The sequence below is a fragment of the Plectropomus leopardus genome, chromosome 19 (assembly GCF_008729295.1).
Source record: "Plectropomus leopardus isolate mb chromosome 19, YSFRI_Pleo_2.0, whole genome shotgun sequence".
NCBI lineage: Eukaryota > Metazoa > Chordata > Actinopteri > Perciformes > Serranidae > Plectropomus > Plectropomus leopardus.
Genome location: NC_056481.1, coordinates 25335799 through 25363141, shown reverse-complemented (window position 1 = coordinate 25363141; position 27343 = coordinate 25335799). Strand labels below are relative to the sequence as shown.

Genomic DNA, 27343 nt, shown 5'->3' with positions numbered 1-27343 from the left:
TCTGAGTGTTGGTGGACAGCTCTGGTATTCTATAATGGTCTCAATGTTGTTTCAGAGTTCCCAAGACAATCGATATGTTCACATAATGTTAGAAAAAGTGAAGTTATTGTGTTAGTCCGACTAAAACTGGACTTTTAAAATACACGTTAACATGTCTGACTGAAATTGGACTAAATCAATCAATATGCCTTGACTAGATTTGAAATGACATGTTCCTACTCGCCGCGCCGGGCTATGACCCAGAAGTTTAACTGCATAAATTCATAGAAGACAGACTGTAAAAACAAAAGAAAACGAAGAATGAACGAAAACAAAACCAGACAATGGTAAAAAGTGATGGGTAAAGTACGTATGAAATGTACAGCGACGTAAAGTTATCCATATTTTCACTCTTCGACATGCCTGTTTGTCGCTTGACAACTGACTACTTGGTTAGCCGGATGAAGGTCCAGTAGCAACTAGCTGAAAGGAGGCTTATCTCCACCTAGAATGGCAGAGTCGTTCATACTTACAGTATGTCAGTAAATTGAATATTTGCAAATGCTTGTATTCTTGGACAAGGACTGTGGTCTAGTGAAATGGCCTAATCAAGCTTTACCCATAGATTGACTTAACTGTACATGTACTGACTCATACAGTAAGAGTGAAAGTCTGAAGGAAACACTGAACATTTAGGATTTTATTTGTATATAATCTGTAAAATTCAAAGACACGGAATAAAATGGTATGGTAGAAACATATCCTAATCAGTCTCTAAAAAAATCAGTGCAAATAGTTTAATGGACAAAGCATAAGAGTGTCATTGTCACCTTTGTGAAGTGTACAGCCAGAGTCATCATCAAGAGAATACTCTAAAGACGACCATAGGGATCTATCAACAGCTCTGCATTGCACAAGTATTCCCTTCCAGAATCTCTTCTCTTGTCCCTGAAGGCGTCACTCGCTTGGATTTAACAATAGTAGCCCTCTTCCTCATGCCGTGGCTTGGCAACAAACTCTCAGATAGACAAAAACATTGAGCTCTGTGTTGAAAATCGGGAGGATGACGGTCCCTGTAGTGCTGCGGGTGGTTGAATGCGGTTTTGAGTGTCTTCATTGGGGTTTGAGGAGTGATGCTGGGGGTGCACTGACAAGTGACCATGCAGGTTTGCAGGTAAAATGTCAAGGGACTGGCGAAGGGTTTCTTCATACGTTGGTGGAGGCTAGGAATGAAATGTAACAAAGGAAATATTACAATATATCTAGGCTAACTGTATCCCCCTGCTTGTAGTCTATACTAAGCTAGGCTAATCGCGTCCTAACTACCCGTTCCATACTTATCCCACAGACATGATAGTAGTATTGATCTTCTCGTCTCACTCTTGGAAAGAGAGGGACCAAGTGTATTTCCCAAAGTGTTAAACTGCTATTTGAAACGAGTGCAATAATATAGCTGGAACCTCCGAAAGGACCGAACAGAATCCGTATCTCTCTGTGTGCTCACCTCATCGTGGCAGGCACTGAGGCTGAAGCGCTGTGAGATCATACTGTGGATGAGTCTGTGCCGGTCCTTCTTCCGAACGCTCTCATAAGACGGCAGCCTCGGCAGAGCCCCATTCAGGTGGTAGTCATTTGGCTTCCCTATTATATACAGCCTTCCAGGCAGCTGGGTTACACAGATACACAAAACAATTGATATGAAACTTCTGGCAGATGCACTGGATGCATTTCAAATCTTCAGGTGTAAAGTCTGTTTGTTTTTTTTTAACCTGTGGTCCAATCGCTCCCTGGTTCAAGGCAGCACTCTGCTCGTTAGTGATGCCAATCAAAGAGTGTCTGTTGTGGTAATGAGGAGGATCATCCTGAGGAGAGAGATCAGGTCATTTTCCAGACTTAATCATCTCTGTATCATTGCTGATAGTTGTATATTAAGGAGAGTCTATGGCAATTTGTCCCAATCTCTACATCTGCAGTGTCTTCAGAGGATACTTTTTGAAAGTGATCATTTGTGTAAACCAATTCATTTCACCCAGTTAACCCTAAACAAACAAACCTAAACAAATTGGCTTGATTTCTTTTTTTTAAAAAAAACACAAGAGAAAGGCAATATGCAAAGAAAGTAGAAATGACCCCAAAATTTGCAAGAAATTAGTAAAAAGTACATGAATTTTTTTTTAAACCCACAAAAAAATAGTTAAAAATCAAAGAAATTACCTTTGAAAATGTGCTTATAATATAATAATAAATTATGATAATTATTATAACTATTTAAACATTTGAACTATAAAAAAGGTGCAATTTCTTTCAAAAACATGGGAAAAGGCAAGGAGAAAGTTGTTGAGAAATGTTACATAAATTGCGAGAAATTTGTAGCTTTAGAAAATTATTTTGGAACAAAAAAGTTAGGGTGAGCTATAATCTGTCACATGTAACCCCCCTGAACTAAATCAAGTCATTTTGAGGCACATATAACCTTTCAATCACAAGATAAGAGCAGAAATCACTTTAAAACTGCATTTTACGGATTGATTTGCCTCTTCAAATGTCAAATATTTTACACCTGTCAAAAATTGATTTCAGTTCCTATCTTGTTATTGACAGGTTATTCATGCCTCAAAATGGCTTGATTTCATTCATGGTGGTTAGATTTGACAGTTTATGACTCACCCAGTCATTTTTACCAGTTGGTACATCACTAAAGGGACAATTCAACCAGTTTCCGTTGCCAAAAAGTTATTTCAGCTCTTGTGACTGAAAGGTTATATTTTCCTTTAAAATGAATTGATTTCACTCATTGGGATTTCATGTGATAAATTATAGCTGCCCTGTCCTTTTTACTAGTTAAAATATGCCTTTAAAGGGACAATTCAACCCATAAAATGCAGTTTTAAACCAGCCAAAAAGTCATTTCTGCTCGTATGTAATATCTTGTGGGAATTTCCCCACTTGGACTCAAGACTGACCTGATGAGAATTTGGTGGTCGAAGGTCACTGTGACCTCACGAAACATGCTTTAGGCTATAACTGAAGACTTCATGTGGTAATTATGACAACATTTTAATTAAAGCTTTAATAGGCTGGAACGACAACGTGATGACATGTAGATTCAAACTGTCAAAGGGCAACCCTGTTTGGACACCATAATATTCTGCAAAAACACTTTTCTGGCCATTTACCAGCTCACGAATAGAATGCGAGACATTTGGTCAGATACTTAACTGGTGACTAATCTCAGGTCCACACCTCCATGTTTTTAAAGACATGGAAGTAAACTGTAAGTGCGACTTCACTGGTGTGCAGGGGCATACAACCACGTAGCGATGTTTAGTTGTAATTCTGCTGCTACTTCAACATGGCTTACTTGGACTTCTTTATACTATATTTTGAGGATTTGACATTGTTTATCTGAGAGTCATAAATTATTACACAGGCTACAACTGTCTACCAGCACATAAAGACAATCTCATCCCAACAGATTTGTGTATCTTTTCGAAGGTGAATTCTTTCTGTAGTATAGTTGTTCTTACTGTGTAGTGTTCTGTCCTGTGGGATCTGAATCTGCAGCAGAGAGGATCTTTTCTGTACAGAACCACCACCAGCATCAGGATCACTAAACAAAACGCCACACAGGACACTGTGGTGGTGGACAGAAAGACACACTGTTAGGCTCCATGTGGACTCTGCATGTTAATACAGACAGAAGTCAAGATGGGAATATGCCCCCCTGCATGTATCTCTAGCAGTAAAGTTCATTAATAATTTTATTTCAGTTACATGCATCATGTGAAACAGACTATTTCAAACATTTTTTTTCAATCAATAAGTGAAAAAGGAACAGGCTGAAGCCCAAGACTTATTAGGGCCTAGCCTAAATCAGCCAAAGGATATCCCAGAATAACAGCAACACCACAGAGAGAAAATAAATGAATTCAAAACAAAACCCATTATACTCTAAAGTGGAATGCTCATTTAAATCTGCAATCCTGAATTATTTTACATTATGATTTGTGATCAATTTAGGGTTTTTTTTTTTGTTGTTGTTTTTTTTTTTTTGCTTTTTAAAACTCAACAGAGAGCACAATTTCAGCTCAGCACTGAGTCCATCCCGTACTTTGACTCCCAAAACTGAAATAGGTAGTTTACCCACGTAGTCATTAGTCCTTGTGTAAATATTTTGTGAAAGCACCAATAGTCAATCTTACGATATTGTCACAATATAAATATGAAGGCACTTGGTCAAAGATATTGTGATTAAAAAGATATTGTGATATTTAATTTTCTACAGAAATTATATTAAAGCACCGTTTTTTCTTTCCTTTTTTTCACCAGGAAATAGACTGATGTTATTGGACATCTCTCCCCTTATCTATCCTGTATTATTAATTATTAAAGTAATGGTAGAACAAAAAATGTGTATACAGCTCTTAAACCTTTGAAACCTAGATTGACATCAGTATTTTGTGCTGCCTTCAGATGCCATTCACAAGCATTTGAACCTTTGAAACTTGAGCAAATTGGTTTAATTTTCTCTCCAAAACATGCAGAAAAGGCAATCAGCAACTTTGCGCAAAATGTCCCACAAACTGCAAAAAATAAATAAAAGATGACAACAAAATGGCCTGATAATTAGCTTTTTAGAAAAAAGGAGAGAGAGAAGGAGATAGAGTCATCTAAAAAATAACTTTTGCAAATATCAGGAAAGCTGTATTTTTAATTTTTAGAATTATATATATATATATATATATATATATATATTTATTTTTTTTATTTTAGTGCTTTTGTGGGTCAATTTTTGTTTTTGTTCTTTCACTTTTCTTTCTTTTTTTTACTTATTTCACGTAATTTTCTTTAAACTTTTTACAGTTTTTTGCTAATTGTTTGAGTTAATTATTGTTAATTTGATCATTGCCATCTTTTCATGTTTTTGAGAGAAGTCAGTGTCCTCAGGTTCCAAAGGGTTAATGGTGTTCATGGCCACAAAGAAAAATGTATCAAAAGAAGCAGAAAAACGATGCTTTTCCTCACTTTTTGTCAGTTCAGTATAACATGTAAGATCAATGTTGGCAATGCAAAGCAATGAAAAGTGCTGTTCTCACCTGAAGCCACGATGACAGTCAGCATCTCTGGTGCCATGGCAGAAATCACTCTCGGCGTCAGAGATTAAATTGACATGAAACTTAAATCACTCGCTGCACACATTATCTACAGCCTTAACGCAAACTGACGTTTGCGCTTCAGCTGGAAGAAAACAGGGAACTCTTCGGCTTTTCCTCCCAATGTGTTAGACACTCCCATACATGATCCAAACACTCGATCCCTGCGGATTAAATATTAACACTGTGTCAGGAGAGATAGAGTCACCAGCAGAAATACCTCATCTCACACTGCCTCCATCACTGAAAAAGCAAAGCAACAGCAAACCTGACTCATGTGCAAACTCTAGTGGAAGTTCATGGAGATGTGCAAGTAGGATTTTTTTTCTAAATAAATAATAGAGCAGAACAAATTACTAAAATCCCATTCAACGAAACATTATATGTCATAATGTGATTATTTCCCTGCTATTATTGTATGAATTAGACTGACTTTAGTGTCTCTGAGGGGAGATTCTCTTTGCAGAACTATATGATATGAGTTGCTGTGGAGGAGGAATTCTTGTGAAGGTGTGGTTGTAGTTGTTGGGGGAGTAGTTGTGGAGGTGTGGAGATTTTTGTGGTTTCTGGAGGTGGAGATGTGATTATTTTGGGGTTGAAGGTGTGATTGTTATTGTGGAGATCAGGGGGGTATACTAGGAAGCAAGTTGAACAGAGCCAGGGTCTCTTTGACTGAGCTGGCTCAACAAACCCTTCAGCCTCGGTCAGAGCTAACAGGGTACCACAAAGGTGATTATCAATTCCTTGTTAACCCAGGCTTTCTGCTTCAGACTCTGTGTGTGTGTTCACAGAAAATGAGTCAAATGACGCATTCAGCACATCATTTGACACTTAATTACACATGGAGGGAGCAAGCGAAGGAAAAAGGAGCGCAGTGTATCATAAAAAGTCCCCCGGCAGACTAAACCTATGTCAGCCTTACTAGGATCGATCAAATATTATAGTCAAGAACTATATTTAGGTCGAACTCTGTCCCATACTGAAGGAAACTATAAATCGCTTTAGTTTTTAGACAAATCAAAGTCAAATTAATTTTACAGATTGAATAATATCTGTGTTAAATATCAACAGACTAATTTATCAGCTGTAATATAACAGCAGGGTTAAAACAGACATCAGTAAATCAGAACTAAGCATATGAACGTAAGTGGTAACGGTATGTATGATTAGAAGGAATCATATCGCATTTACTGTGAAATTAACGTCATTCTGATTAAAAATATATAGTGACCTGTTAATGTATAATGTGATCTGTGGTTTTATAGAAACTTATTTTAGAGCCACTGCTGACAAATTGACCAGCAAACACCACAGACACATTCAGCAATTCAGTGAGAGCCACAAACACATGAATAAGGTAAAATATTAATATATTATATTCTGTCTCAGATTTTCTGCATCACTGATAAACTGCAGGTTCCTGTGGGGAAACATAAAGCTTTGCAATGCACGACTTTGTTAGAAGGCATTTATGTCACATTACGGCTCAACAAGTCGTATGAGGTGTATTAACATTTTTGGCTCATATGCTGACACTGATTATAGAGTGACGCTCCTCAAAGGAGCTGTGATAGATGCTTTACAGCTGATTTCAAGCTGAAACTCAGAACATAACCTGCTCCCCACCAGGTTAAGTCTGACATAAGTTACCATGGTGACCCAGCCAGCTTAGAAGAGAGCCAGCTTCACAGTACGGGAAACCCTGGCTTTAGTCTCAACAGACCTCGCTAAGGCACTAATCTCACTTCATATTATACCCCCCGGGTTGTTGTTTTTGTTCTGGAGGTGAAGTTGTTGGGAGGTGTGTTGTTGTTGTTGTTTTTGGTTCTGGATGTGTGGTTGTTGTTGTTTGATTTTTGTTGTTGGTTTGGTTCTGGAGCTGTGGTGTTGTGGAGATGTGATTGTTGTTTTGTGTTTGGGTGTTGATTGTTGTTGTGGAGGTGTGATTGTTGTTGGTTGGGGTTTGGTTGGGTGTGTGATTGTTGTTGTGGAGGTTTGATTGTTGTTGTTGGTGGTTTGGTTGTTTGGGTGGGGTTTGGGGTGGTGTGTGTGGGGTGATTGTTGTTTTTGGTGGGGGGGTGTGTGGATTGTTGGTGTGGGGGTATGATTGTTGTTGTTTTTGTTTGGTTTGGGTGTGTGATTGGGTGTGGAGGTGGATTGTTGGTTGGTTTGGTTGGGGGTGGTGTTGGGGATGTGATTGTTGGGGGGTGGGGGTGGGTTGGTTGGGGGGTTGGGGGGGTTGTGGGGATGTGGGGTTTTTTTGGGGTGTTGGTGTGGGTGGTTTTTTGTGGGGGTGGATGTTGTGGGGATGGGGGGGGTTTGGGGTGTGTGTGGTTGGGGGGGGGGGGTGGGGTTGGGGTTGGTTTGGTTTGGGGGGGTGTGTTGTTTTGTTGGGGGTGGTTGTTGTTGTTGGGGGGTTTGGAGCTTGTGGTTGGGGGGGGGTGGTTGGGGGGGGGTTTGTGGGTGGGATGGTGTTGGGGGGGGGGTGGGGTTGTTTTGTTTTGTTTTGGGGGTGTGGTGGTTGTTGTGGGTGGGGGTGGTTTTGTTGTTGTTTGGTGTTGGGGTGTGGTGGGGGTGGGGTTGGTTGATTGGGGGGGGGGGTTGTTGTTGGGGGGGGGGGGGGGGGGGGTGGGGGGGTGGGGGGGGGGGGTGGGGGGGGGTGTGTTGGGGGGGTTGGGGGGGGGGGGGGGTTTGGGGGGGTGTGGGGGGGGGGTGTTTGTGGGTGGTGTGTGTTGGGGGTTTTGGTTGTGGGGTGGGTGTTTTGTGTTGTTGGGGGGGGGGGGGGTGGGTTGTTGGGGGTTGGGTTGGTTTGGTTTGGGGTGTGGGGGTTTTGGGGTGGGTGTTTTGTGGGGGTTGGGGTTGTTGGGGGTTTTGGTTTGGGGGGGGTGTGTTGGTGGGGGGGGGGTTTTGGTTGGGGTGTGGGGTGTTGGGGTTGGGTTGGGGGGTTGGGTTTGGTGGGGGTTGTGGTTGGGGTTGGGGGGGTGTGGGGTTGGTTTTGGGGGTTTGGGGGGTGATGTTGTGGGATGTGATTTTTTTGGTTTGGTGTGTGGGTGTTGTGGGGTGTGGGGTTGTTGTTGGTTTGGTTGGGTGTGGTGTTGGTTGTTGTTGGGGTGTTGTTGTTGTGATTTTTTTGTGGTTGTATTAACGAGAACTCTCAAGCTGTGACAGGCTGAGGTGGAGCTCATTTTAACTCATGTACTCACTGACATGTTTAATCTCTATCGATGCATCATATTTTTTTTTTTTAATGGTCCTATGTTTAAAATGTAAAAATAAGTATTAATTGATGAGAACATTTATTGACAGCAACATAAATTATTTATAGATGATGTGGAGACATGTTTAGAAAAGTTCTGAGTTTTAAGGTATAGCTTTTATACACTAGCAACATTGTTTTGAAAAAAAACTTAAAATTTTTAACTCTTCATATTTTCAGTGATTTTCAGCCTGTGATGGGTTTTTTGTGATTTCCAATAGACTTTTAATAACAAAGAAATTAAAAACAAGTTGGGATGAAAATCACTTTACATGCACATAGACTATAAAACTGCTATAATATAGAGCAGCACATAGCAGAACATGGAAATACTTAACCCTTTGAAACCTGCAGTGACTTTATTTTTCTTCGGTTTGCATTTGCACGCTTTTTACAAAGTTTTTAAACCTAAGACAATTGGTTTGATTTCTTTCAGAAATACGGGAAATGAAAAACGGGTAATGAGCAACTTGGCCAGAAATGTCCTGCAAAGTGCAAGAAATGAGTAGATTTAGAAAATTATTTCTAGAAAATGATTGATAAAAGTGACCATAAAACTGTATTTATTATTATCAAAATTAAATATTAAATAATAATAATAATAAAATAAATTATTTTACAGAATTATTAGAATTTTAAGCACCTTTCTTTCCAGGTTATATTTATTTATTTATGTTTTATTGATTTATTTTGGTCATTTTCAGGTAATTTTCTTATACTTTTTACCATAGTTCTTGCCAGTTTAAACGTTTTTTGTTGCCTGCCTTTAATGTTTTTCAAAGAAATCAGTCCAATTTGTCCGGATTTCAGAAGGTTAAATAAGTGAAGCCACAGGTCAACACTTGCAGCCCATCCTCTGTCCATCCTCCTCTTGCTCCCATCATCCTCACCTCCCCCCCCACCTCCTGTATTGTGTTGGTCGTGATGTGGGTGAGCGATCACGACATGCCTTTTAAATGTTAAGTGATGTAGGCTGAAGCCCTCAGACTGTGATTCACTGCACAGGAGGGGCCGAGAGAGGAGCGAGGAGCGAGGAGCAGGAGAAAGCTGCGTGGGGAGGGGAGAAAGAGAGAGAAGGAGAAGAGAGAGAGAGTTGCGTGGTTTGTCAGCTTTTATTTTCCTCCCCAGGCTCCTCCGTTTTAAAAGCGCGCGGGGAGGACGACAGGATGGAGCGGATGGAGTCGATGGAGCCGATCACGGCGCACTACACTACCGCTTACCCGGAGATCCAACCCGACAGCGGGTACGAATCCAGAGAGACTACCGACAGCCAGGCAAAGACCCCTCCAGCTCCGACCTATGATGAGGATTTAGTGCACAAGGTATGTCGATACAAAAACCGACGGTTTAACTTCCCATGACCGGTTTACTTTATTTCAGATTGGGTTTTTTTCTTAGTCTCTTTTTTTCTGATATTTAACTGGCATTCATGAGATGTCCGTTAAACCCCGCTGTGCCCGGGTCCGGTCCTCGGGTCCTGAACCCCGGCACGCCTCCGCGCTGGCCAGCTTTTGCGCTCTCCGTGGTGCTGATCTTCAGTTGGCTGCCGTCTCTGTTGGCGCGTCTCCAGGCTTTTTTTGCGTATCAGATCTGACCAAAACGCATCACTCGCTCCATAATCAACATTCAGCGCCGCTTTAAACTCACACCAGCCTCCTCATTTTATCTGCTTCCGACTTAAAAGACGTCACTTTGTGCCGAAATGCTTTTGAGCAAGATATTAACCCTTTCAGTTGAGACGCCTTCGTCATGCATATAAACCTTTAAAAACCGGAGCAAACTGGTTTGAGTCCTTTTATAAAAAAAAAAAATAGTTAAAGAAAGGGGGGACTTGGCAATAGATGTCCCCTAAATTTGCAAGCAATTCGAAAAAGGTGACAAGGAAATGACCTGAAAATTAGTTTTGAAAGAGAAAGACGGAGAGAAATTCTGAAAACTTAATAGTACATTTTAAAATAGGAAAATGTCCTGAAAACTACATTTATAATAATTGTTATTAACTTTTTTTAAAATCTTTTTTTGCCTGTTGTTTACCTTTTTATTTTTTATTTATTTATTTATTGCAAGAAATTAGGAAAAGGTGAAAAGAAAATGTCCTTAAAATTATTTTTTAAAAGAGATAACCAGATAGAAAGTATTCTAAGTCTCTTAAGACTGGGAGATTTCATCCTCTTGTTAATGTGTTAATGTGTTGACATAATATCCATTTCCGTTTTGAAATGAGCAAATAGATGGAGGAGTAATGGCTGCATTAGAGTGATGAAAGGACAGGTTCAGTAGCATCACCATGTGAGGGCTAATGTGGCTTCATAACTGTAAACACTGAGTTTTTCACAACAGTATGTTTTTTAAAAAAATTTAGCAATGTTTTCTAAGGTGGTGTCCTTGGCAATAACACTTTAATAATAATCAGTTTTAAAGCACGTTTCAAGCAAGGAGCAGACATGCTTTTTGTGGAACAATACAATCAGAAAAAAAAATCAACAGCAGAGAATACAGTGAAATATATAAAATATTCATATGGTAAAAATGGCAAGTAAAAATAAAAATGATATCTGGTGGTAACAAAACAGAGTTGTATTGAATGAGACGAGGAGGCGAGCCTATTAAAAAAAAGTGTTTTAAGACACGATTTAAAAGCTGAGACAGTGTCTGCAGCCTGAACACTTACTGGAAGACTGGTGCAAAGCTGAGGTGCTAGTACAGCAAAACATCCATCACCCATTGACCTTAAACTGGACACTAAAACAGCTAAGGCCTTACCAGCCGATCATTGCAGCGTAGTCACCAGAGTGAAATGTTGGCATTGTATGTTTCTGCAAGCCATATATACATTACATTTGTACATTTCATTTGTATGACGTCATTCAGATTACCTGTCTATGAGCTGTGTTTCTCATCAGGAGGAGGAGGAGGGGATGGTGAATGGTGTCAAACCAGATGGCTGACAAGCAGCAGATAGCAGCACATCACTAACCAATAAATGTATAGTTTAACGAGAGTTTGGGACATTTCCAGCCATGTTTGTAGCATCAAAAGCAGGTAGCAGTTGAAGAGTAGCAGAGACAGCAGCAGACCCCTGTTCATGACTAACAAAAGAGAGTATTTTCTAACAACAATCAGGACATTTCCAGTTGTTTACAGCAAAAAAGCATGGATTTTTTAACAATAGTTTGGGTCATGTCCAGCGGTTTCTGTATCAACAAAAACAGGTATTTTTTATACAATAGTTTGGGACATTTCCATCTGTGCACTCCAGGCCAAGGCTTACAATTTCTGTCCAAGAGTGACACTGTTGCATTCTGTTCGAGGGTCGAGGCCATTCATACCATGCAACTTAACTATTTTGCACCAGTTACCACACAAAGCTCTAAAAACCCATGTTATGCTAACAGATAAGCAAAGCTAGCAATTAGCTGGTTCGCGGTGCAGCACTTTGCAGCCAAAGAGCTACCTATATCTCTTGGGAGTTGGTGGAGGCCAAAACTACAGCTAAAAGGAGATGGACTATTGGAGAAGCATGACCACAACTGAAGCTACTGTTGCTCCATTTATTCTATGTAGTCAAATTACAACTCAGTAAGCTAACGTGACTGGAAGGAGTTGAATTTCCCTCTGATTATGAGGCTGCTGCGATGAGTCACGGGGTAATTCTTCTGGCTCTGATTGTACTTACAGGGACTTTCGTGATGAAACTATGTTCCATGACATCCTGAGAGGTGCTCATATCGATGCTATTATCAAGTAATTAACCGTTACACATCTGGAGTGACTTTTGATTTCTTGTGCTGGATTCAGACACCCTTCACAAGCACTTAAACCCTCAAAATACTGTTTTTATTTCATTAAAAAAAGATGTAGAAAAGTCAATGAGCAACTTGGCAAGACATGTCCCACAAATTGAAAAAAAAAAATTGTAAAAGGTGAGGAGGCCTGAAGTGAAATAGAATGACTGGAAAGTTACTTGGCGGTGTTTATTAGAAAGATATCCTAAAAAATAAGAAAAAAAATCCCTGAAATATGAATCTCATAATTATATCTCTCCTTAACATTTTCTTAAGCTCATGTTTTGTTTCATTTTTATTTGCTTATTTTCAGGAACATTTTTTTGTAACTTTTTACTAATTTCTGACAATTTTTTGGCCTTTCTTTCTTAAACTTTTGAAAGAAATTGAGTCAATTTGTTCAAGCTTCAAAGGGTTAAGGTTACATTAGCCTACAGAGACAACAAGTCAGATCCTCTGCGTCGCCTCCAGCTCAGGAGTGCTGGCCTTTGACCTCGCTATAGATGGGACAAAGTGAAAAGAGGAAGTCCCTTTGGGCTTCAGTGAGATGTCATATTATATTATGAATCGGTTGTGCAGGAACAGCTTCCAGTTCAGTGTGAGGGGGCTGCATCAGTCAAAGCTCATTTCTTTTAATGTTGAATTGGCCTTTAGTTAGTCAGTGCTTTGGTTTCTTTTTAAATACTCCTTACTGAAATAAATGCACCGACAATCTGATATAATTCATCTCTTTCCAAAATTAAACACAGTATTTTAACATCATATTAAAACATGTCACAGTTTTCTGATGGTGCTTGACCGTTGCAAAAAGTTTGATCACTTGTCTTGAATATTTCACACTGAAACAATCTGCTATTATGTCATTCTATTTAAAAAATGACTTCTACTTAAAAAATGACTCTCGACTGCTGCTGAGTGACTTTCTGTCTTGAGTGTGAGTTTAGTGAGAACTGAGTTCACAAAGTCTAATGGTCCAGTGAGACAAGAACTGGGTTGCCCTAATGTAACCATTATGCACTTTGACAGCTGCCTTTAATTGCCTCAGAAATTGTGTGTGTGTGTGTGTGTGTGTGTGTGTGTGTGTGTGTGTGTGTGTGTGTGTGTGTGTCAGTCTTGTTCTGTGAGGGGGGGAGGTGCTTTGCAAAGGGGCAAACTATTGCAAAAACAAGCTGTTCTTTAAAAATGCCAGAAACTGTTCTTTAATAACCCTCTCTGTCCCAAGTTACGTGGGCCAGATCAGGCCCCCAACAAGGTGTTGGGTCCCCCCAGTCATTTCTCTAATTCACAATAAAAATACAGAGATTCACACTGGGAATTTTTTAGTATTTTAAGGTTACACAGTGTGCCAGATTGCATAAAACAGCATCAAAATAGAGCTTGTTTATAAAAAGAAAGTGCCAGCTGAGGATCCCCACCTCAACAGCGGTCCTGGCTAAGCCCCTAATGTCCTAAAATCCTAAAAACGTCCTAAAATCAGAGAAATGTCCTAAAATGCTAGAAATGTCTGATAATCCTTAACATGTCCTAAAATCCTAGAAAGGATCAAAATCCAAGAAATGTCTTAAAATCCCAGAAGCATCTTTAAATCCTAGAAATGTCCCAAATTCTAGAAAAGCCCTAAAATCCAAGAAATGTCCCAAAATCTTGGAAACTTGCTAAAATCCAAAAATCACGTTTGGGGCTGCAGCAACTGGTGATCAAAACTACCTTTTTTAGAAACATCAATATGATATGTACACATGTAATGTATCTATGGTTTGTAGAACCACCAACATTTTCATTTTTCCAGTGTTTCCTTCGAGGGATCACAATTACACAGCAAAAATGGAGCTTCTGTGAGTGCTCTTTGATTAAGTTGTGATTAGACTTAAATTACACTGTAGTTAGAGCTCTTTGTAGAACTTCCCCCTTTGTCTTACCACACATCACCCAACATTTTTATCAAAAATCAATGTAACATTGATCTTGTGATGAACGATTCAATATCTTCTTGGAATTAATAATCATTGTATAGTGTGGTGTCGTAACGTATCGTGTCGTATGGCATCGCATCATATCGCAACGTATTGCAACATATTGCAATGCATCGTATTGCAACCTATCGTATCGCAACATATCATATCATATCTTTAATAGTCTTTTACAGGGCTGGAAAGGACAGGCTGGTGTTCCATAAATATAAAATGAACAACACATTAGTCAGTCTGTCAATATTGTCTGACTTTCCTATTCTGTCTGTAGCTCTCAGCCACCCCAATCCCCTTGCTTCTGACAGAAGATATAAATATTTAAAGCTGCACTCATCAATAATGTTATGTAAAAATGGATCAAATGACCAAGTTATGTGGTAAAGGTAACTCACAGTGATGAAGCCAAAGAAAAACCCCAAACTGCAGTTCTATCAGCTCAACAGAGCTTTTTAGCATCGTGTTAGTTTTTACAATCTGCAACTTTACTGTTCAGCTCCACTCTTAACTCTTCATCGACCTTAACTCCACCAGCAGTGGGCAGATGTTTCCAGTGAAAGTCAACAGACAAAGTTAGCAGCAACGTGGTGGAGCATTTAGCAGCTAAAGAGACAGATATTTCGATGGAGACCAAAGTTGGAGCTAAAAGGAGAGTGTATACTGGGCTTGACCAGACACACGCCTTCAAATGAATGATGGTGCTGCAGCACATCAGGTGGATGCAGAAGTAATGGTGACAGAGGTGCATGCAGATGTGGCTGCCAGTAGCTCCCATAAAGTTTGTCATATTTATGTTTTGATTTACTGTGTTTTTGCCTTTGTCACTGGGGCACATATGGCCTATGACAAAATACCAGTCATCATCTTGGATTGAGGCCTAGTCCACATGTACACAGGTATTTTTTAGGTATCTCCACCAGCATGCCTGAGCAGCGCAGTGACAGCAGACTCACTGAACTGCAGCGTGTTGTGCACTTGTGGTGTTCAGCACTGTTGCTGTGATGCAGGGCTACCTACTACTATGAGTTCTGTATTTCCGTGCGCTTGACATCGCTTAATAGCCTGCGTTTGTGTTTTGGTGTGGACGGTGATTTTTTTTTTTTAAAATACCTTTGGTGTGGACAGCAAATTGATTGTAACCGGAGGAGGAAAATTAGCGTGTATGTGTGGTCTAGGCCTAAGTTCAGCAAACCTTGAGGTGATCACTGCAAACACTTTCTGCTGGTGACTGTGCTGTGAGGTTTCTTTCTCACTGATGCACTTTTTGTCCCTTTTCTCTGGGGGGCAGTAGCTTTTCTTCCTCTCTATCTAGCCTGTTTTCCCCAAGGGATCACAATTACACAACAAAAATGGAGCTTCTGTGAGTGCTCATCGGTTTAGGTTGTGGTTAGACATAAATTACACTGTAGTTTGAGCTCTTTGTAGCACTTCTCCCTTTGTTCACCACACATCAGCCAACATTTTTATTAAAATTAATGTAACACTGATCTTGTGATACAGGATTCAATACAGATGAATTGGTTATCATCATATTGCATGGCATGGCATCGTATCCTATCATATTGCACCATACCATACCATATTGTATCTTATCGTACCTTTTCTTATCTTATCGTATCATGTCAGTGCAATCCATACTTCATACTTTTATACTGATACTTTTATATTAATTGAAGTATTTTTTTCTGAAATCTAAAAGCAATTATGTTTGTTTATTATTGCTTTTTAATTGCTTATCATGATATAACACCCTCTAACACAGCACCCTCTCCTGATCCATAGATTCACACAAATATTGCCATCAAAGTGCATTTGCATCAGTCATCAGACTGACTTCTAATAGTGGGAGCTGCAGTAATCTGCTGTAGTCATCTGTTCGGTGGATTCCAGTCCCAGCTGTGTAGCGTATCAGACAGGCTAAATTAGTGGCGATATGAAAACTGTCAAGCTAAATTACACTGGCTGTGTGCAGACTTTATACTCTCCACGAAGATAAAAGTGACTTTTCCCATTGCTCAGGCAGAGGAGATAAGCAGAACACCATGATTCTCTACTTTCCCAAATACTCCAATTTCACATACAGTAAAAGGATTTAAAGGGTAACTTGAGTATTTTTCATCTCAGGCCCTATTTTCCTGTTTTCTTGTCCAAGTGAATAATAGAGAAAACAATTTTAAATATTGGTACAGTCCTGAGCAAGAGCCAAACCGCCACAAAACAGGCTCTGATGTGATCCTGGGGCATTTTTGCACCGTCACTTTTCATCTGCTTCTTGTTTTTGCGGCTGATAGTTACAGATTGTTACTGTAAGTAGCTGATAATATGGAGAGTACATTGTAAAATCTGGCAAGATGATCTTACTTAAAATAATCTTGAAAAACCGATTGCCTGAAAAAGTAAAGTACATAATAACTAATAATCTTTATTTATGCTTACTTAGCTGTATTTACTTAATTTAAATTGTGTAGTTATTGAAGTTCAAAAATGACCAGTAAAATGACCTTGTTCTTTCTAAGTGTTAGCAACTTCAGTAAACCAACTCAGTCTGACTTAAGTGTCAATATTAAGTGTCCTCATATATTTGTGTATTAAGTTCTTTTTCCCATTTCAACTTTGCCCATGTGTTTTGTTGCTTGAGACTGTTTTTCGAAAATATTCTTCTTGAAATTTGATGTGGTACCCTGAAAGTTGGTGGAGATCACGGCTGGACTTCCTTCCTATTTTACTGACATTCACACTGATACTTTATTTTCATAAGAAACAATGGAAGGAGGAGATCTGGAGTAAGCCAAAACTCAGAAATTATGTCCAAATTAAAGAAGATTACTACACAGAACCTTATTAAACTTAAGGAGGGGACAGAGGTCCCTGTGTGCTCAGTTAAGATCTGGTACCTTGCCTCTGGCGAGAGAAGCCGGTAGGTATAAAGGTATTCCTGAAGAGCAGCGTATGTGTGTTTTGTGTGATCTTGAAGCTGTTGAGAATGAATTTCATTTTTTGTTCTTCTGTCCTCTGTATAGTGATCTGAGAAAGCATTTGTTTGAAAAAGTTCAGGTGCAGAACCCTGACTTATTTTGGTTGGCTGAGTGTGATATGTTGAGCTGGCTCTTTAAAGACGAGATTTATGCCTTAGCCAGATTCATTGAAAATGCATGGACATTACGCCAGAAAACACTGTATCCAGCATAACTGTCTATTATTGGTTTGTATATTATGAAATGCTCCTTGTATAATTTATATTTTGTTCTGTGGACATATTGTAAAGGGCTACGTGACCATCTTTGAATCGTTTCGATTTGTTATCATCAGTGTCTACTAAGCCAATGTGGGCTGGACACAATTAAGTGCATGACACTTAAATAAACAAATCAATCAATGCACTTTTTAATTTGTTTCATCAGTGATCATTAAAATAAAATGAACGTCAAAATGCCAAATATCGGCCCCAATAATCATCCAGACAGATAATCAGTCAACCCCTAAGTTTTTATAGCACCTCTCTATGCAAAAATCACTTCCTGCCCCTCATCTGCAGTTCTTCTGGGTGACGTGATGTCATGTACAAACAGCCTATAGCCAGACATGCTAACATTTTCTGCGGACGTTAGAGCTGATTAATCCATTGTTTTACTCATCCCTTACACTTTTGTATTATCTTTCTTAGGAAGGGAAAAAAAATCACCCAACAATTTTTTAAATGCCAAGGATCACACCTGCTCCAGCTGAAATCAATGTCGCAAATCAGTCTCCAAAAAATGGGGAAAAAAAGGTGATGTAGGCCTAGAGCGTCTTACAAACCCACAGCAATATTATAAGTTTATCTGATGTGACTTAATGGCAGCTGTTTCTTGTTTACTGGAGTGAAAGCATGTAAAATAATGCCTACATGTGTGCACGTGAGGACAGAATCAGTGAGGGGGAAACAGCCATACTTGTAGAATTACAAATGCATATGTGATGATGAGGACGAGTGTGTTTGCGATGGGAGAGGGGCACAACGCTGTTTCCGTGGTAACAGAGGTTAGCTGGGAAGTGGGTCTGCCTCATAAACCCCCTCTGGAGACTGGAGGCAATTAGGTGATACACTGCAGATGTTCAGGAGTTAGACACAGATGATGTGAATGAAGTGGACAGTATATTGTGCATATTTGTGGTGAGGAGAGAAAAAGAGATACGTTTTATTCATCTCTCATAAACAGATTAAGTGCCAGTGAATTTACCTTCTGTCTGTTTAAACCAGTTGTTCCTACCAAGATTTGTAGGATTTTCTAGGATTTATGATTTTTCTAGGATTTTAGGACATTTCTCAGATTTTAGGACAATTCTAGGATTTGAGGCTTTGTAGGACTTTGGGATCAAGGATTATAGAAAATGTCTATGACTTTAGGTCATTTCTAAGATTTTCTTGGATTTTATGACTTTTCTAGGATTTCAGGACATTTCCTACATTTTAGGACATTTCTAGGGTTTTGGGACATTTTAGGATTTTAGGACATTCTTGGATTTGGGGATCAAGGATTATAGGAAATATTCAGGATTTAATGACTTTTCTAGGATTTTATGTCTTCTAGGATTTTAGGAGGTTTCTAGGATTTTAGGATATTTCTCAGATTTTAGGACATTTCAGGATTTTCAGATCTAGGATTTATCATACATAGTTCGTTCAAAATATTTAAACACTTTAAGACGTAATATCCAAAATTTGTATGGTAGCTTGCCACAAAATATATTATACTGTAATAAGAAACAATTTTTGTCAGTGTGGACATGCTACACACGATTAGCTTGGTAAGACTCTTTAATTCAGTCGTTCAGTTCATTTTACTGAAACCATGAGCACCAAAGAACAAGTAATACCAGCAGAGTAAACAAGAAAGACACAAAAAGGAGTTTTAATGAAACAATTTGACTGTATTTCCATCTTTGCTTAGCAACAGTTTTATGTGAAAGCCCAAATATGAGCCTGTTGAGTTCAGTGATTTAAGCAAATAACAGCCAGGGATATTAATTAGAGTTTTTAAGTAATTCTTCTTTCAATTTCAGAACTGACTTTTTTCTCAACAGGGAGAATAGTGAATTGTAGTTATTGGAAACACTTGAATGAAGTCGATATGAAAATTCAGAGGATTATTGTTGATGCCGTATATTATATCCCTAACCAAGTTGTGACACATTTTGGGGACTTTCTAAAATCCTTCTAAATGCTGAGATCAAAGGGAGGCTGTAAAACCTGTCGCTACTGAGAGAGCTGCTTCAGCTTCTCAGCTCTAATCCCTCCAGCCATTATCATCCATAAAGCGTTAAGACCAAATGAAAACCTCACAGTTAAACCACTGCCTGCTTTAACTGATGATCACACTACCCTGACAGTACTTTCGCCTTTCTTGCTTTGTCTTGCTTGCATCGCAGACACTCATCGTCACATGGACATAAATGTTAATTCCACTCCAGTTTGTCCAGTATGTGAACACCCATCCCAACCAAGACCACTTCAGACTTTCTGGGGATGGTCCGAAGAGGGTTAAAACACCTGAAAGCCACATATCACATTTTTTTATTGTTTTAATATTTCAACCCTTTAAAACCTGGATAGGCATCAGTTTTCTTGTACAGCGTTGAGATGCCTTTTGCAAGAATTTAAGCCTCTGAAACAGGGTTTCCTTCAGGGGAAAAGGGGTCATCAGCAACTTTGCATGATATGTGCCATAAAAGGTGACAAGGAAAAAAAAGTTTTCTAAGAAAAATGACACGGACAAAAACAAGAATGTAATTATTAGAATTATATATTTGAAATGGAATTACAGAAAAGAAAACAAGATTATTTATATTTAGAATTTTCTTTTTTATTTTCCTTTTTTTAAAATTATTTTTGGGTCATTTCTTGGTTAATTGTTTGTTGCCTTCTTTCCATGTTTTTAAAAGGAATGAATCCACTTTGCTCAGGTGTCAAGGGGGTTAAGGAGGCATTTTGTGCCTGTAGACAGCTGACAGTTCAGAGATAACAGGAAATAAAAGGGATAGTCTGGGTATTTTTGAGTGGGGTTATATGAGGTTTCAGCCCGTTTTCATAGCAAACTCGTCAAATACCGCCTCTTTGACAGCGATTTGGGCGTAAGATTGTGATGCGAAAAGGCACCTGTCACACCCGTATGAAATTCTGCTGGACGGCATCAGGTGAGAATGCAACTAGACACAATTGTTCACAGTGTTGTTATACACCTGCAACGGCCAGATGGCACCTGCTGCGTCCACATGTAATGCGACAGGACGGCTACAGTTTGAAATGGTGCGGGTAACAATGTAATATAAGAAGTGTGAGGGCAACTATAAGGTAGGCAGGAGGGATGGTGGATGGATCAACAAACCCTGGACTTTCATACAGGAGTCTTTTTTCTATACCTTACCATGTGCCTCCCTCCCTTAATCCTGACCATCCGTACCAGCATGTGCGTTTGTTGACGTTCCATGTTCCATGCTCTTTTTGGCAAATTTTCAGGTAATTCTCTGTTCAGGTAAAACTTTTCACAGATTTCTTGCTAACTGCTGTGACATTTGTTCTTTTGTTGCTCATTACCTTCTTCCCATGTTTGGTGAAATAAATAATTTGATTGTAGTTCCATCTTTGCTTCGCAAACATTTTGTGTGAAAGGAAATAAAAGCCCGTCCCTTACAGATGCATGTCCCAAATATAAGCCTGCTAAGGGTGAACGATTTAAGCAAATAATAACCCAGCTGATTGCAGATTGAAGTTTTAAGATTATAGACACTCAGGCTGCATTTTCAACATCAAAATTTCCAAATCCTTTTTCCTGAAGACAGAGAACAGCTTGGTGGTATCTCATTTACTGTGTCTGTTACAGTTGAAGAGCAGTGTGTGTGTGTGTGTGTGTGTGTAGGTGGCAGGTACCTCAGTGTGACTCTTTCTAAGTGGGCTTCAGATGAAAGACAGGCCTGTAGAAGATGAAGTATTGACTGCTGGCCCTGCTGCTGACTAACTTGTGTGTGAATGCTGCCTTTCATTCATTTCATTGTCTTGAAGGTTATCTCCTGCAGCGTGTGAGTCACACTGTCATCGCGGTACGTTGCCAACTTCTTGTAGAAGATAACATTAGTTGCTTGGAAGCAGCAAAGTCCACCATGACGCACATGCTGACTCACAACCCAACATTCTTAACTGATTGTGATGTTTCTGCTAGAATACAATGCTGCAGGCTGATTCTGATACTAAAATAATTTTTATTTATTGCAGACGATCCTTGTCGGGGACAGTGGAGTGGGAAAGACGTCTCTGTTGGTGCAGTTTGATCAAGGAAAGTTCATCCCTGGCTCCTTCTCTGCTACAGTGGGCATCGGATTCACGGTGTGTGTACTGACGATTTGTATGTGTGTATGTCTTTTATGTACGAGACAATATGTTGTTGAAATTAAGACAAATTTAATTAAGCAAATTGTTTTCTTGAAAAACATGGGAAGAAGGCAATTAGCAATAAAAGAATAAATTACCCAAATATAGGAAGAAACAAAAAGCTAAGTGAAAAGTACAAGAAAATTAACAAGAACTTTGAAAAAAAGAAAGAAAAAAATGGTAAAAGAACAAAAAAGAATTGAAGAAAAAAGAAATGGCCTGGTTAAAAAACTAAAAAAAAAGAAGATAGAAAAAAGAAAGAAAGAACAAAGAAAAGGAGAAATAAAAAGAAAAAAGGCAACAAAAAATGGCCTAAAGATGGCTTAAAAATTATATAAATTCTCATCATTAGTCATAAATATAGCTTTTCCTAGCTGATTTCTTTTTTTTAGACATTTCAACTAGCTTTAAAAAAATAATAATTTTCTAAGTACGCAAAATTTCTCACCAAGTTGCTCATTGCCTTTTTTCCTCATGTTTTTGAATAAAATGAAACAATTTTTCCAGGGTTCAATGGTTAAATATTTGTGAAAGGCATCTGAAAACAGCATAAAAAAGTTTATCCGACAAAATGTTATCTCATCCAATTAACAAAAAACTTTTCTTTTTTTTTTACCTACCCAGAGTTATTCATCCAAACAAATAGTTCTGGTTCTACTGGCCCAGTTTTCTAAATCTGTTTGAGCTTTCTGCCACCATGATAGTAAATTGGAAAAAAAATCAACAGCAACAGTTTTCCCATTACGCTGAACAAATCACAGCACACACATTTTTGATTCCCTTGGGAAACAGAAGCACTCCTCAAAAAATGTAGGACAGGCTGGCTGTCACATGTCACTGGAAATAAACTGCTTTGTTGCCCACCACCACAGTGACTCAGGAGAGGAGTGAGAGCCTGCCACTTAAAGTCTGTGTGTGCACTGTTGCAAATTTGACTTTAGGATGTCCCTGTTTTCCCCTTTTGAGTGTTCTCTTTTTCCTTGACCTGTTGGGAATGAATTTGACTAACCCATAGCCCATGAGGTCTGTGACACAACATCCTCCTAAAAGTCAGGCAGTTTTGGTATCTGTTCCAGCTGGTACGCCTCTTCTGGTTTCAGCCAGCCTATTGTTTTCTTCATATAATATAGGCCAGTGATACTCAACTTACAGCCTGTGGGCCAAATTTAACCCCCGTTAGGGTGTCTGGTGGCCTCCCAACCATTTTCTAATACACAATAAAAATAAACGAATTGTTGGGAATTGTTTTTGTACTTTATGTATAAATATGGTGCCAGAATGCATAAAACAGCATCAAAATAGTTTGGTTATCATAAAAAAGTGCTAATTGAGGATACCCTTCACGCCCGACAGAGGTCCTAGCTAAGCCCCCAATGTCCCAAAATCCTAGAAACTTCCTAAAATCCTAGATATGTCCCCAAATCAGAGAAAAGTCCTAAAATCCTAAAAAAAAAAATGTCCTCGCCAAAGAAACTTCCGAAAAACTAGTATTATCCTAAAGTCCCAAACGTCCAAAAATCTGTGAAATGACCTGAAATCCTAGAAGCATTCCAAAATCCTAGAAACATCCTAAAATCCTGTGACTGGCCCCTGGCCTACAGTCATTTTGCAAAAGTGGCCCCCAAAGTAATACAAGTTGATTGTCCCTGGCTTAGCTGTATTTTTCTGTTGTCTTTTTCTTTCTTTTTTGTATTGTTGTTGTGTAGGCAGAAATCTCCAAATCCAAAACCAGTTTCACATTTATTGAGATTGTTTTTGTAGTTTGAACGGATTGTTCCTTTAATCACTCACTCAGCCGTGTGCAGTACCCATTCTAACGTCAATGAAAATCTGTTTCTGCTTCTCCCAGAACAAAGAGGTGACCGTTGATGACGTTAAGGTCAAACTACAGGTCAGTAAGTAAATCAGTGCCAGTAAAAACTTGAATGTGCTTTCACAATAGCAACCTATTTTTAGAGCTCAGGCCGGTTTCCTCTCGGGCACTAGTGTTTAAACTGAAAATTAGAGTTAGCCAAGTGGAACCAGGCCGAGCTCTTTTTTTTCTCCTGTTCTGTTTTAGATTTGGGACACAGCAGGACAGGAACGGTTCAGAAGTGTGACACATGCATACTACAGAGATGCACACGGTGAGGCAAAAATTATCTGTATCTGAATCTCAGCTGCACTTTTACCCTCAAATGTTGCTGTGGTTGAGATGTGTGGTAAGATAACCATATTCATCTCTTATCTAAAGCTTTGCTCCTCCTGTACGACATCACCAACAAAACCTCCTTTGACAACATAAGGGTAAGTCTGGGCTCTGTCTACTGCCTGGAAACATATGGGAATGAGTGAGTCAGCAGGAGTAAACATCCTATAACAAAATCTAATAAGGCTGTTATTTTAGACCGTGTATTTATATTTCTGTCTGTCTTTCTTTTTACAGGCATGGCTAACAGAGATCCATGAGTATGCACAGAGCGATGTAGTCATCATGTTGCTGGGCAACAAGGTGAGGCTGGAGAGGCTCAGCAAGTGAAGGAAAAAGAGTTGAGAAAATAGAAACAGATGTGATCTTTAGTATCTGCAAAACGGTGGCTCCTTATGACAGGAGATATAAAAGGCAGGCATACATAACTTGCTTTGCTTTGGGGCCACTTTTTACAAAATAACAGAAAGCCAGGGGCCAATCGCAGCAGCGCTATAGATGTTTCTAGGATTTTAGGATGTTTCTAGAATTTTAGGATTTTTCCGGGATTTCAGGTAAATGATCAGATGTTATAATGTTTCAAGGATTTCAGGACATTTCTAGGATTTTAAGAAATGTCCAGGATACTAGGACATATCTTTGATTTCCTAGGGTTTTAGGACTTGTCCAGGGTTTAAGGCTGTTTCTCAGATTTTAGGAATTTTCTAGAATTTTAGGATGTTCCTAGAATGTTAGAACATTTCAAGGATTTTAAGAAGTTATAAGGATTTTAGGACATTTCTAGGCTTTTGGGATTTAGGATTTTATGAAATCTCCAACATTCTAGGACTTTTCTAGGATTTTGGGATCTAGTATTTATCATACATAGTTTGTTCAAAATTTTTAAACATTGTAAGATGTAATATTCAAAATTTATCTGGTTGCTTGCCACAAAGTGTATTTCACTGTAATAGGAAATTATTTGTTTTAACTTGAAAAAGTGTCCAAGCTGCTTTTAAATTTCATGTTGGCTGAATTTGAGATGATAAGTAATTTTGTAAGTAATTTTGTTTTGTTTGTTACACACAAAGTTATGTCAGCCAAAACAAAGTTTATCTTTAAAAAGTTTTTTCATATGATATATGACTCTGTGAATAGCTCAAGTACATTTGTATCATTGAATCTACTGTTCCAACCATACTGTGCGGCATCTCTCTGTCAGGCCGACATGAGCAGTGACAGAGCAATCAGGAGAGATGAAGGAGAGAGGCTGGCCAGAGTGAGTATGTCACTGATTGCTGTACAACCATAGCTGATGTGCTTTATTCTGCTCTTCACTACTGTTTACTCCTCTTCTCATCCTCAGGAGTATTCAGTTCCTTTCATGGAGACAAGTGCCAAGACGGGAGTCAACGTAGAGCTGGCCTTCACTGCAGTTTCCAAGTATGAAACAGTCTCACACACACTCAACACTACAGCTGCTGTATCTGCAGTCTGCTGTGCACTGCTCGCAGTCATTGCTTTCAACTGGTGTTCCGTACAAACAATAATTAGTAATGACCAACTGCTATTACGATCATTTCTCAAAATGTATTCAAGTCTGGATAAAGCAAAATCACTGATTTCTTTCTGAACAAATTGTAGACGTTAGAAAATACTTTTAAAAAATCACTCGAACAGACTGGAAATTGTGTATTTCTGCATTGTAGAGTTCGACTTTTCAACTGTTTTCCAACATTTCTGTGTCCATGATTATGTCAAAAATGGCTTGATGACGAACTGGAGCCATTCTTAGAAATCTCTTTACTATCATATAAAAATAACCTTACTGTTAACATTAATGCGCATAGTGTCAGTGTTGTTTCATTCACACTATGAACAAACAGGCTGTGTGTGTTACTGAGTTAGCTGCTAACAAGAGTCTGTACCTGCGTGATGGCTCATTCTTCATCTTGCGATGTGTGTTCTGCTACTGTAGACTGTGTGTGCTAATTTAGCTGCTAACGAAACTCTTTAGCTTCATAGTGGCTCATTCTCATCTTGGTATGTGTGTGTGTATGCTGTGCTATTATAGACTGACTTAGCTGCTAACGAGAGTCTGTAGCTGCATTGTAACTAATTCTTTGTCTTAGGACATGTGTGCTGTGGTTCCATAGATTGTGTGTGCTACTGAGTTAGCTGCTAATAAGAGTCTTTGGCTGCACGGTGGCTCATTCTTCTTCTTGGTGTGTGTGTGATTTGTGCTATTGAGTCTGTTGCTAACAACAGTCTGTCACTTTTCAGTGGCTTCTTCTCCAGCCCAGCATCTTCAGCAGACACATCGCTACCATCTCAGAGCGAGGAATACTGCTCATTTTTTCACAATTTTCAAAGATAATTTAATATACTTGGTCATGTTTTTAATCATTCAAATTTGCCTGGGTGGCTAATGACGCATTTGTCTGTGGTGACACAGATTCACTGCACACATTTATTTTTGCTTTACCCAGACTTAAAGAATAGCTCTAAAGAGGTATTAACCAGATGTTATAATATACATTTAATACTTCATATGACACTTAACATACATTAGCTGTAACATTTTTACTGATGATGAAATAGTAACATTTTAAGAAATGTAATAACTTATTGCTTCATCCAGTACCATCAAAAATCATCATAGGGTAAGTTCTGTATTTTTCAACCCAGACTATTTTCCCATGTTTTTGTGTCTAAGTGACAAATGGGAAAAAGCTTTGTAACTGGTCCACTACTGAGCAAGAATGGCCATATTTTTTTAATGATTAAGTACAAATTAAGGGCCTTATCCGGCCTCGGCCCTTTGCTGCATGTCATCCTCTCTCTCTTTCTCCCCCTTTCACAGCTGTCCTATAAATTAAAGACAAAAAATGCCCAAAAAGATATCTTAAAAAAAAAAAGTTTCCCGTAGTGTTTTCTAAACTGTTTGACTTCTGATTCTGATCCTCAGAGAGCTGAAGCACCGGGCCGTCCAACATCCCAATGAACCGAAGTTCCAGATTCATGAATACATTGAAGCACAGAAGGAGAAGTCGGGCTGCTGCAGCTACTTCTAAATCTCCTGTCCTGAGTCCTCCTCCCACAGCTCTGGGTGAAAAGACTGTCAGAGACACACTGAGAGCTACAGAGTGGGAGGACGCCCATTCACTCACTGCTGCTCCCGAAATATGATGCTGCCATTCATTCAAGACTAAAAGCCAAAAGGAAAAAACAAGCTATAGACTCACAAAACCCACAAATATCTTTAGCCCAGAACAGTTTACTCATAGATATAAATATATTTATCTTCATCTATCCAAATATTCATATCTATGAGTTTACCCAACTGTTTAAACTGGTATTTATCATTATGAGCAACTGAGTATTTGTAGTAGAAATGTTAGCAAATAATATAAAACGTATTCTTATTATTTAAGAAAATAGCTTTAAGCTATTTGCTTTCCTTGTGAGCGTTAGATGAGAAGATGATCACCGCTGTGCGTACATGTGAGTTACAGAGGTGGAGTCTGGACGTGGTTAGCCTAGCTTTGCATAAATACTGCAGGCATGAGGAAACAGTTAGCCTGATTCTGTGCAAAGCTTACAAATATAACTACAGCTCTGCCTGGATCTT

General features: G+C 39.0%; 2 protein-coding genes across 2 annotated transcripts; one reads left to right on the top strand and one right to left on the bottom strand.

The window, feature by feature from the left end:
- Positions 1-711: 711 nt before the first annotated feature.
- Positions 712-5238, bottom strand: LOC121959224. The gene is made up of 5 exons (XM_042508446.1): positions 5076-5238; positions 3507-3613; positions 1749-1841; positions 1484-1645; positions 712-1202 (listed from the first exon to the last, which is right to left on the bottom strand). Exons 1-5 carry the CDS (start codon positions 5110-5112, stop codon positions 999-1001), a joined length of 603 nt encoding a protein of 200 aa, XP_042364380.1. The 5' UTR covers positions 5113-5238; the 3' UTR covers positions 712-998.
- A 4214-nt stretch (positions 5239-9452) lies between these two features.
- On the top strand, positions 9453-26974 carry LOC121958944 (ras-related protein Rab-37-like). Its single transcript, XM_042508129.1, has 9 exons — positions 9453-9710; positions 21390-21500; positions 23395-23436; positions 23605-23671; positions 23779-23831; positions 23971-24036; positions 24935-24991; positions 25079-25155; positions 26681-26974. The coding sequence occupies exons 1-9, from the start codon at positions 9555-9557 to the stop codon at positions 26784-26786; spliced, it is 735 nt and encodes a 244-aa protein (XP_042364063.1). The 5' UTR covers positions 9453-9554; the 3' UTR covers positions 26787-26974.
- Positions 26975-27343: the final 369 nt, after the last annotated feature.